Here is a 12500-nt window from a genome sequence, read left to right as displayed (position 1 = left end):
TTGGCATCCGACCTCCACCTTCCAGAAGGTTCTTCCTCATAAACGACCGTGTTTCTCATTTTCTCATGTTGACAAAAGCCCTGACAGAAAAGGAGGCCATTGTGTCGGAGGAGAGAGGGGGAGCTTGTCGAGCCGTTGTATGATTTCACCCCTATTGAACTCTCTCTTTTCTTTTCTCCATCTCCATTTGCCTTTCTCTATCTTCCTTTCTCTCCCTCTCTCCACTTCTCCAAAAGCAGCCCCCTCTTCTCCCTCCATCATCCATCCGAGCCCCTTACCCTTTTGGCTTTTCTGCCATTCTGCTCGCCGGACAAACATTACTTTGTCAGGGGCTGGCTTAATTAAAATGCCTCGCCTGAGATTGTGAACTTTACCGCTCCGGCTCTCCACAGTCCACATGGCATGGAGCTCGAGCTGGACGACGTTTCTGAGAAACGCTGTGAGACCCGCCGGGGCCCTTTTTTTTTTTTTTTTTTTTTTGCTCTGATTGAAATGTGTGAGGGACCCTTCACGAGCTCCTCTTGTGTTAGCCTTGGCCTTCCTCCGTTCCCCATGAGAAAAAGCAGTGTGGTGAATTTGGAGAAGTTCAGGGTGGTGGTGGTTGGGGTGAGGGTGGAGGTGGGGGTTCGGTAGATGGACAGAGAGAGAGAGAGAGAGAGAGAGAGAGAGAGAGAGAGAGAGAGAGAGAGAGAGAGAGAGAGAGAGAGAGAGAGAGAGAGAGAGAGAGAGAGAGAGAGAGAGAGAGAGAGAGAGAGAGAGAGAGAGAGAGAGAGAGAGAGAGAGAAGCCAAGAGAAAGAGGAGTGAGTGGAAGTCATCGCTGTGATAACACCAGCTAATAACACCCTGTGGTCTGAGGGCGAGTGTGAGGTGTGAAGGACTCTGCCAAAAGTCAACGGCAGCCTGGTCTTGGAGGTTGAATACACACACACACACACACACACACACACACACATACACACACACATGCACACGCTTGCATACGCTTGCATACTAGTACTTACATATCTGATTAATGAGGGCAAGCTGCCCTCGTGTAAATAGCTGTGAGCTATTTCTCTCTCCCTCCTTCTTTTGCTTTTTCAGCCTCACATCCTTTCTTTTTCTCTCTCTACCCCTCCTCCACTTTTCTCTCTGTCCCACTTTCCTTGCCTACTTCAGTCTGTCCTCTCTCCTTCTCTCTTTTTTCTTTTGCCTGTCTGTTGCCTTCTCTCTCTCTCTCTCTCTCTCTCTTCTAAGGGCAACGCACATGTCTTGCACACAAACACTCACTCACACTCACACACACACACACACACACACACACACAGTGCACATGTCTTGCACACAAACACTTTCTCACTCTCTCACACACACACACACACACACACACTCACTCACACTGACACTCACACTCACATTCACACTCACAGTCACACACTCACACACACACACACACACACACACACACACACACACACACACACACACACACACACACACAGTGCACATGTCTTGCACACAAACACTCACTCACACATTCTCTCTCTCTCACACACACACACACACACACACACACACAGTGCACATGTCTTGCATGTGCTGTCCAGTCGTTTGCCACACGTTCCTCACACGGCCCCCGGTGTTAATTGCGGATTATTATTGAACCGTAAACGGACACGGCAGCGACAGCCAGATACACACAGGCGGCGGCCCGGCCCGACCCGACCCCGCCCCAGCCCCGGACGCCGGGTAATTAGTCCCGGCCCGTTGCCCCCGTTTGTTCCTGCCCACGGACCGTGTTGAATGAGCCGGGTCTGGGATTGCTGTGAAATTTGATTTCAATTTGCCGTTTTTTTTTGTTTCCCCTGGCTTTGAAGATGGAGGAAAAAAGAGAGAGAGAGAGAGAGGGGGGGTGGAGAAGGAGAGCTGGGTGTGAAAACGCGACCGCTGAAACGCTCTCCCTCCCGCGCTATGCCAGGGTGTTGACGGACAGCTGACGGACCAATCACAAGAGCCCTCTGAGGAACCGAAGGACAGACAGACGCTGGTACTGAGGGAATATTTCCTAAATATAACGAAACACAGCAAACCGTGGCAGAGCGTTGCGAGAGAGACAGCAGTGGAGAGAAATAACAGAACAAAGTGACAGAATGAAAAGCCAGAGAAGAGAGAGAGAGACTGACAGGAGGAGAGAAGGATAGACGGAAGGAAGGGGAGAAAAAAACGAGTACGTCCAAAGAAATCAAATTCTAACCTAGACAAATTCACAGCATTTAAACACTGCCCTTTCGCCCCCCAATCTATCGCTCTCCCAAATAGTTGACTTTGAGAGAGAGAAATGGAGAGAGGGACTGGGGGTGGATATTTGTGTGTGTGTGTGTGTGTGTGTGTGATAGGGGAGTTGTACAGTTGATCAGTGTGCAGGACTGTTTGTGGCCCGATAGCCTCCCAGTAAATTGCCTCATCAATCACAAGAGCCCTGGGTGGGAGCTGGGGAGAGAAAGACCAGCACTGTATGTCAGGATTTACACACACACACACACACACACACACACACACACTCACACACTCACACACACATATGGAGCTGCTTACAGGCTAAACCTGATGAGGGCTTACATGCAGCGGAAGGGCATATCCCCCTAACACACTCACACATCCCGCACACACACACACACACACACACACACACACACACACACACAGATCCCCTTCCCCAATCGGTTCGATCCGGTTTTGTGTACCCCCAAAAGAGCAATCATACCCCCATACTTCCCCCGTCATCACTCAGCCCCCGTCGGCCCAGATGAGGCCTTTCTCTGCCGTAATTGGTCACTTCCTAAAGGCAGTGATCAGGCGGCACTTTGGAGTGGACGCAGACCGGCTGTTCCTGCTGCAGTTACGCCGTCCACCGCTGTTGCCATTGTTGGGGGGGGGGGGTTGACTAACGTAGGCTATGGCTGTGGAGAGCACTGCGTGGTGTAGTGTAGCAAGGCAACGACCAATGCAAACCAGTCAGCAGGCCAAAGATACCACTGAACACTCCAATATCCACTACTTGCAAAGTGTGTGTGTGTGTTGGAATGGGGAGGGAAGAAAGAGAAAATGTGAGTGTAAGTGTGTTTTGTGTGTGTGTGTGTGTGTGTGTGTGTTGGAATGGGGAGAGAGGAAAGATAAACGGTGAGTGTTTGTGTATGTGTGTGTGTGTGTGTGTGTGTGTGTGTTGGTGAGATAGGCAAGCGAGACTGTGTGTGTGTGTTGGTGAGAGAGGCTAGCGAGACTGTGTGTGTGTTGGTGAGAGAGGCTAGCGAGACTGTGTGTGTGTGTTGGTGAGAGAGGCTAGCGAGACTGTGTGTGTGTGTGTGTGTCTCTGTGTGTGTGTGTGTGTGTGTGTGTGTGTGTGTGTGTGTGTGTGTGTGTGTGTGTGTCTGTTGGGGAGAGAGAGTGGGTGTCAGGAGACGGGGGCTGCTGCTCACCTGCACACATCCAGCAGAGAGGACTGTGACAGCATATGACTGGCACCCCATGGCTTCCTCTCTCTCTTCATTCTCCTGTCCATCATCCTCTTGTTTTTTCTTTCTTCCTCTCTCTCTCTCTCTCTCTATCCCTCATTCCCTCTTTCTCCTCACTGTCTTCTCTCCCTGAGTGGTTTGACTCTGCTGAATGACAGAGCATGCAAATGTCAGAGAACAATTCTTTTTTCAAAACACACACACACACACACACACACACACACACACACACACACACAAACACAGAGTCTCGCTGGCCTCTCTCACCAACACACACACACACACACACACACACACATGAAAAGAAGTAGCATGTGTCTTGATAGAGCTGGTGGGTGCATTAGATTAGACCACAGCACTAGCCATGGTGAGCCCCTATGGATATGGAAACGCTGACAGTCAGGATGGTGTGTGGGCTGGTGGCGTTGGATACAGGAGGAAGTATCAACATACTCCCAACCTAACTCTGTAATCTCTCTAGTTTCAGATACCCCCCAACCCTCTAACCCTACACACACACACACACACACACACACGGTCACTCACTCATACATACACATACTGTACACACACCCCTTCAGAAAAAAAAAGCTTTTTAGATGCTCAGACTAATGCTGAAGAGCTGCCTTTGACTAGCCTGATTTAGCCAGAGTCAATTCTATTCAGAATGTTGAGTCTGGCACTGCATCATTTGGACGTGATTATCAGGAGTGTTTCAGCTGATTCAGGGGAAATGTGCCTCTGCACACAACTGGATAGACCTAACCAATCAGAGCAATTCAATTATGTATGGAGAAATATTGTGGATGCCCATTACTTGTAACATGAAAAAAAACATGACTAGCTTTACACTTGATACCGCCACTAAGACCTAAAACCAAAGTAGCATATGAATATTTTCTAAGATGAATAATACAAAAAAGGTTGTTTCTTGCGCTTGGCTCTCTTCGTCACTTCTGGCATGAATAAACATGCGTTAGCTCCAAGCTGTTGCTTCATAAACTGCGCCGAACAGAGGAAAGATTTGTATTTTGAGAAGATTTCAAACCACACACCAAACAGAAAGAAATACGCGCGTCACGCGGCCATTCCGATTAAATGCATTCCTGCATAAAAACGGCGGATCGAATTAGATTACCGTGCCACATAAACAGTTGGTCTGACGTTTTCGATCGGAATAACTGAGAAAGAAGTGTACGTGCTAATGGAGCTACTCACTCACTTACTCACTAAATGCTCACATACACACACACACACTCACACCCTTACACAGACACACACAGACACACACACACACACACACACACACACACACACACACACACAGACACACAGACACAGACATGCATACACATACACACACACGCACACACAGACATGCACACACAGACATGCACACACACACACACACACACACACACACACACACACACACACACACACACACACACACACACACACCCAGACACACACAACCACAGACACGCATACACCACCACATATATGCTTAAGCTATCTCACCCAGACAACAATGCCAGCTGATGCAGGCAAATCGAGCAGTTTCCTCATCCTGTTTGGTGCTTAAACACTCATCCTCCAGCCTCCTGGGAAACCCACGGGAACGACCCTCTCGCGTATCTACACACACACTCTACACACACTCCGCTCAGCCTCTGGGCGAACGGCCCTTTCATATCAACACACTCCTCAAGCCCTCGAGGCTGGTAGAAGTTGTTATGGCACTGTGACTTCCATCTACTCTCCTTGTGCTGAGTCAGGTTAGAGCACAGGGCCAACTAATGAATAGAAATGCATGTTATTTGTGCTGAGTCAGGTTAGAGGAAAGGGCCAACTAGTGAATGGAAATGCATGTTATTTGATCATTGGAAAACACACAACACTGGTTTTAGCATTACCAATGATGCTACAATAGCCATCGTCTTTGACCACTGTCTTGTTATTTGAAAGAAAACATGAAGAAAACAAAATAATTTAACTGAAAAGGAATCAAGGGAGATTAGAGTCCAATCATTTTAGTCCACATAAAACTGGCCTGAAAAGGACATAAATTGAGACTTGATTCTCGATGAGAATGCTGCATTTGTTTTATTATTATTTTTTACCATGGTAATCCACTCAAGAACAAACAAACCTTGCGGTCTAATCAAAATACTACTCGACTGACCACCAGAAAAGCTCAAGCGTGGACTTCTGTTACAGGGTCCTCGGGTTCTCTGACTCATCTGTGGTCATTTCTGCTGTGTCTCCGAGCCAGCACCTGTGTCTGTTTTCTTGCCTGCTGTTGCGCTGCGCTGCGCTGGCCTGGCGTTGGGTGTGGAGGGCCTCGGGGCAGCCAGCGGGCCTGCGGTCAGCGCCGGAACGGGACGTCATCACGCGGCCGGCCCGGGAGACAGGGCTCCCCGCTCTCCTGCTGGCGTCACACGGCCCGCTCCTGGACAGGGGAGAGGATATTTGCGTTGTGTGTGTGCGTGTGTGTGTGTGTGTGTGTACGTACGACCTGGCACGGTCATTTTCCAGTCCTCTGAAGAAGAAAAAAAGCAGAAGCAGCAGCAGCGAGGGCTGATTGGTGATGCAGGGCTCTTTCCCCTTCCTGCCACTGCACAGAGAAAACCACAGACCAGAATGACAAGGCAAAAACGCTGCCTGACTGACACGGGGAACACTACACACACACACACACACACACACACACACACACACACAGCACAACATTAAACCTATATGAAGACGACTGCACACACAAACGCACACACACACAGAACATTAAAACGTATATGAAGACTGGACACACACGCACAACGCATATGCACACTCAAACACACACACACACACACACACTCACACACACAGCAACATTAAAGCTATATGAAGACTGGACACAAACACACACACACACACACACACACACACACACACGTGCAAAAACAGCAACATTAAACCTATATGAAGACTGGACACACACACACACACACACACACACAGCAAGAGTCAAACTACATGACGACTGCACACACACTGCAAGACTGGACCTATATGTGAACGTCCAATTCTCTTCTCCTTACACTGCACTTTCTATTTCTTCCTCTCCTTTTCCTCTCCTCTCTCCCTCTCTCGCTCGCTCCCTCTCCTTTTCCTCTCCTCTCTCCCTCACTCCTTCTCCTTTTCCTCTCCTCTCTCCCTCGCTCCTTCTCCTTCTCCTCTCCTCTCCCACGGCGCAGAGATAGGGGGATGAGATTGACGTAATTGGTGGAAAGTTTGGAGTTCTCTTTACGGTGAGGGGCCTCTCCATTAAACGCTGCTCTGGCCGCTAATGTTGGACTAATGGGCCGCTTCTCCAGACAGGTCTCTGGCGCAGCCTCCGCTCTCTCCCCAGAACGCCGCACACGGCTCCAGAGGACGCCGGCCATGCCAGCTCCACCCGCCCGCCAGACACCCATCTCTCTCTCACACACACACACACTTCAGTACATCCCCTACTCTTACACACAGCTAGACACCCATCTCTCTCTTTCTCTCTCTCTCTCACACACACACACACACACACTCCAGTACATCCCCTACTTTTACACACAGCTAGACACCCTTCTCTCTCTCTCTCTCTCTCTCTCTCTCTCTCTCTCTCTCACACACACACACTCCAGTACATCCCCTACTCTTACACACAGCTAGACACCCTTCTCTCTCTCTCTCTCTCTCTTTCTCTCTCTCTCACTCACACACACACACCAGTACATCCCCTACTCTCACACACAGCTAGCCACCCATCTCTCTCTCTCTCACTCTCTCTCTCTCTCACACACACACACACACACACACACTACACCCCCACTACACCCCCACACACTCAGCCTCACAGCCTATCCTCTTCTGCTCAGGCTGAGTGATACAAAAACCAGAGGAGTTCTTTTATCGTGGCAGGACAGGACGGGCCCATTGAGGGGGAGACACAATAGCCCCATGCGTGGGTCTGGTGAAGCCTGAAGCCCGGTGCCCACCGGACACGCCGTTCAGCGGTGTTCGGCGGTCTGGGCTTGATGCGCAGGATTTTAGAATAGTTTTCTATCTCCGTGCGGCTGCTGCGCGGCCAACGTTTCCAGTGGGCTTTGCTTCATTGACAACAATGGAGTTCTCATTTTTTTATTGTCGCGGCGCGCCGCGTACGTGTCCGGTGGGCGACGGCCTTGAGGGTCATCTCCAGACGCTGGACTCATGAACACTAAAAGGAGGAACTCTAACGGTGATAAAAAAAAAAGTATTTACACCTCACGGAGGTTACATATGCAGCTGTTACAAGACGATCTGTTAATCTAAATATACTTACAAGACAACTCCACAAATAGCTTGTTTAGCTAGGAAAGCACTCAGAGAGCGCAGACCTCCGCCAAGCGAACCCATGACCGCCTCCTGGATCCAGACCATGATACGGATCACTCCCAAAATAATTTGTAAGCGCTTCTTTTTCGGGTCATTTCAGACCTTCCCCTGAAAATGTCCTCGAAATCCATCCATAACTTTTTTAGTTATCTTGCAACAAATAAACAAACAAACAAACAAACCCTGATGAAAACATAACCTCCTTTGCGGAGGTAAATAAGTGGTGTTGCATAGTCATACTCATACTGTCAATAATATTTTGCAAAGATAACTTTGGTTCAAATCAATGGGTTACGTCAGCTGAGGCATGGTTTTGGTCTGCATTACAACGACATCTTTGGGAATGGTTTGGTAGTCGGCGAGTGTTTCCATGCTATGGTGTTTTTATGGGATGAGTTTTAGCGTCTGGATCTCCTACATTGTGGCTGTCCACCTGTTGCAGGGAGGCTACACTGGCCACGTACAGTAACTGAAGCGATCTGCTGCAATCATTAGCTTCCACTATAATCAATGGAACTGGCAACAACACCAGAGGTGGCAAACATTCAAACGATATACATTCAAAAAAAAAAAAGTAGAACAGTCTTATAAAGCTATTTTTGTGCTACGCCAACAGAGTGCTTCAGATGCGTAGGCTAACTTAGTATAGCCAGGGCCTTATTGTTTAGAGTTCCTCTCAGGCAGGGCTAGATATGCACTAACACCATACACTATGTCTCATGAGAACTAGCGCTGCTATACAGTACATTACAGAAAATATCAGTAATGCAGCTTATCAGTTGTGAATATGTACTACTTCTTGAACAAAACCACAGCTCATCATTATGTTGAATTTTAAAAACTTCCAATCATGCAATACTTCTCCAAAAAAAACAAACATACGAGTGCTTTTCTTTTTATAAAATTGTCAAATACCCCCTTATCTAGAATAAGATGCCATTTGAGACAACAGATTTTGTGTTATGTTTTGCTACGCGCAAAACCGCAGTCTGTTGCCAAGCAACAGACACGCTGTGCGCAGGTGTGTGCTACAGGTAAGCTCGGTGAAGCAGAGTAATTCCGACAGCAAAACATCCGACTGCCACTGTAGATAATCATCTCCCCTGAAACACATCTTGTCCCATTTAGTTCCCTGACCAGAACATAGTGTGTTATTAGAAATGCTTTCTGTGGAGTTATACACTTATTGCTTGCCATCTGCCGTTTGTTGTTATCAAGAGGACGGAAAACAGTGTGTTCGGTATTATAGTCATTTTTAGCTTCTTATGTAAGCTTGTTGTTTTGCAGATGTTTGGCGGTTCTTGAGGAACGCAACAGGTTTTTCTGTCATGTTAAATGAAGATGTATGTGGGCTGAACAGAGATGCATCTAGTGGCACACATGCCGGTGTCATGGCTGTGACTCTGGCCTTGGCACGCATGTTGAGAAGTCAGACAAGGGCTCCTAGATTGATCCTAGCCAGCTGGGTAGAAAGTCCATGCAGATGAACTCACACACACACGCACACGTACACACACACACACACACACGTACACACACACACACACACACACACACACACACACACACACACACACACACACACACACACACACACACACACACACACACACACACACAAACACATCGGCAGCTTCAACACATGTAGGCCATGCATCTCGTAGCCATGACAGTTTGTCAGGCCCCAGTGAAGGCAAGACAGGATGGGATGGCTTTACTCCTCATAGTAGTGCACCAGTCACACACCAGCTGTGTTTAACCTCTAACCACCCCCCTCCCCTCCTTCCCACCCACACACACACACACACACACACACACACAACATGACTATGAGTGAGTAGAGAGGATGTAGAACCTAGTAGCATACCTAACACATCTGACCCACATTTGCAGGGCTGTGTGGTCAGTAGTGCAATAGTGGTCTCTGTCTCTCTCTCTCTGTCTCTCTCTCTGTCTCTCTCTATCTCTCTCTCTTTCTCTCTCTCTCTGTGTTTGTGCTTGTGTGTATAAGTCAGTATACAATAAGTATGAGTTAATACTTGTGGTGCAATCTCCCCATAATCTCTTGCCCTTTCTCTCCCTCTCTGTCTCTCTCTGTCTCTGATAGTCTGATATACCATGGAGTTCCTCTTCTTCCTAAAACGGCCTTTAATTTCTCTCCATTCACAAACTTTACTAGACCCTTGGAGGCGAAGCAGCTTCTGTGTTTGTTTATGACATCACTGGAAAGTGCCCCGTGCAGACGACCTTTCGGTAATGACCTGTAATTACCGTTTATAAGAGTGTTGTAGGATACATACCCATTGTGCGCCGTGTAAGTGGGAGAATGGGAGATGGCCTGCCGTCCGTTGCATTGTTTAGATGGAGCCATGGGTTCATGGCGACATTCCGCATAAATTTCTCTCTGACCACGTTTTCCTGAAACCGTTATTACAGTCAAATAAACAAGGGCAATTAAACTCGCTGCAAACAAATAACGCATAACAAGACACTATTTTTATCCCGGTGGAAACAACTGGCTTCCTCTTCCTCTTCTCTCCGGACGGGGGCAGTGTAATCACAATCCAAACTGCTCAGCCTTACCGCAGAGGGAAATCTGAGCGCCGTCAAAGAATCTTATCCCAATTGAAGTTCTTGGTAATGGAGAATGTTTATTTTTTCCCTTCTCCTCCGAGTATTTGTCCGACTCTAAATTAAGTTAAATTATATGCATACGAATATAATAAGGTCAGGGTATTGTTGGGGGTAAATTATAGACTTGTGGACTCCAAATGGAACAGTGCGCCAGGCTCACTTCAGCAAAGGCTACAAGTTACCGTAAATGTGAAGAAAAAAGGGCTAAACTTAATTATGAACTCTTTATTTATGGATTGCGCAATGATACGGGGCCACACCACAATAACCAACAACCTTGAATCAACTGGGGGAACTGTGAAACCTGAGCTCATTGTAGCTGGCTTAATTGCGTATTGACTGTTTTTTTGGTTTTGGAACTATTTCCCTTAATTGCACAAAACAAATAATGAACATGTAACTGAGAATGCATTAGCCCTATAATTCATTTTGATTACCAGACGTTATATTCAACTTGACAGATGTTTACTACTAGGAATTAATTGTTCCTTATTAATTCATCTTATTATTAAATATGATAGTTTAACGAACTGAGCCAGGAAGTCATGACTGCTGACTTGCCTTCATTGCACAACTTCATCAACTCTCGCATGTAGTCATGGCTTTGCAATCTTCGCGAAACTCAGTCTCCTTCAAATCTCCATTTCAGCTTGGAAGTGAAGTTTGAAGAGCCCAAACTTTAGTGACATCACACGCCGGCGGACCAGTAGGAGACGGGATCGAGACTTCGGGGGCCGGGGAGAGACTGTGAGATTCTCCTGCATGCACACGCTCCCCCCGAAACTTCTGCTTGTGTTCTTGTGTTCTCGGAAGCTTTTGCTGATGGAGCGGAGGAATGCCAGATCTCACCCTTTCAGAAAGCCTTCTGCTCAACACCACTTTCACTTGAGGGAATCTTTTGGATCACACAAACGTTTCGCTTCTCTTTGAAGGAGAGTAACTTTTAAAGGAAAGAACGGGAGGGATAGGATTTGTTTTAAGCACTCTCTGGATGATGGATATGCTGGAGATATCTGCGCATCTGTAAACTCCAAACTTTCAACAGTTCTTTTTTTGCTCTCATTAAGTGGTGCAGAGGACGGCAAAAACGGATTTTTGTATGGGACGTTTTTACAAAGAAGCCAAGAGAATAACTTTGTGAAGTTGGAGAGACTACTTTTAATCTGTTCCTGCCCCCGGCTACCCTCGGCGATCCCTTAAAAAAAGTCATTTGTGATACGCACGGAACTTGGCCATCCAAACTACCTGCGGATTTATCAAGTACTTTTTTTTATTGAGTAGATATTGTGAGTTTTCTGTCTGCTCGTTTCTTCCCAAGCTTGCTCTCTTGTTGCGGATATGTTGGCGTCTGTGCGGGGGAGGTGGACCGTACTGAGGTGCTGGGGAAGCCTGGTGCTGCTCTGCGGATTGCTGTGCTCTGTGGCGGTGGATGGGTGCCCCCATAAATGCAGTTGTTCTGGATCTCATGTGGATTGCCAAGGTCAAAGCTTCCGGACCGTGCCACGGGGAATCCCCAGAAACGCCGAGCGTGTGTAAGTATAGCGTTTTTGAAGCAGCTTTGTTATCGTTTTTTTTTTTTTTATTGGCTGCGGGTGAACCCAAGACTGCGGTTAGTGAATAGTGCTCTCCGTCCGCAGACAGCGCTCTTGTCCCTTGTGTTGTCCAAGGATTTGTCATACCTGACACCTGTAACTCTCCAGACAGGCTATAGCGCAACTAATGACAACATGATCTCCCCGAGTCACTTGATGCTAAAATGTATAGAGAAACAAGCTAGCTAAAGCTCCGTGTCTCTGTATGCGATGTCTGTTGTGCCCTTATTATAGACATGCCGCTTCATAATAGATTAACCTTATTTGTTACCATGCATTATTAGAAATCAGTGTTGGTGTAAATAGCCTGGCTTTTACCAACTGAAATCCATTAATTTCCCATCTATCAGAATAATGCTCAACAGTCAGGCCCTTAGCCCTGCAAAC

General features: G+C 47.4%; 1 protein-coding gene across 1 annotated transcript in view; it reads left to right on the top strand.

Moving 5' to 3' along the window:
• The window catches only part of slit3 (slit homolog 3 (Drosophila)), a 261669-nt gene that overhangs the window by 36298 nt on the left and 212871 nt on the right, over positions 1–12500 (top strand). Inside the window, exon 2 of the mRNA XM_062548595.1 lies at positions 11171–12053. Coding sequence (XP_062404579.1) covers positions 11860–12053 — 194 coding nt within the window. The 5' untranslated portion in view covers positions 11171–11859. The remainder of the gene's footprint in view (positions 1–11170; positions 12054–12500) is intronic.

This window comes from Sardina pilchardus, chromosome 11 (genome assembly GCF_963854185.1).
Source record: "Sardina pilchardus chromosome 11, fSarPil1.1, whole genome shotgun sequence".
Taxonomy (NCBI): domain Eukaryota; kingdom Metazoa; phylum Chordata; class Actinopteri; order Clupeiformes; family Clupeidae; genus Sardina; species Sardina pilchardus.
The sequence above is the reverse complement of the archived record's forward strand: the minus strand, read 5'-3'. Positions and strand labels throughout refer to the sequence as shown.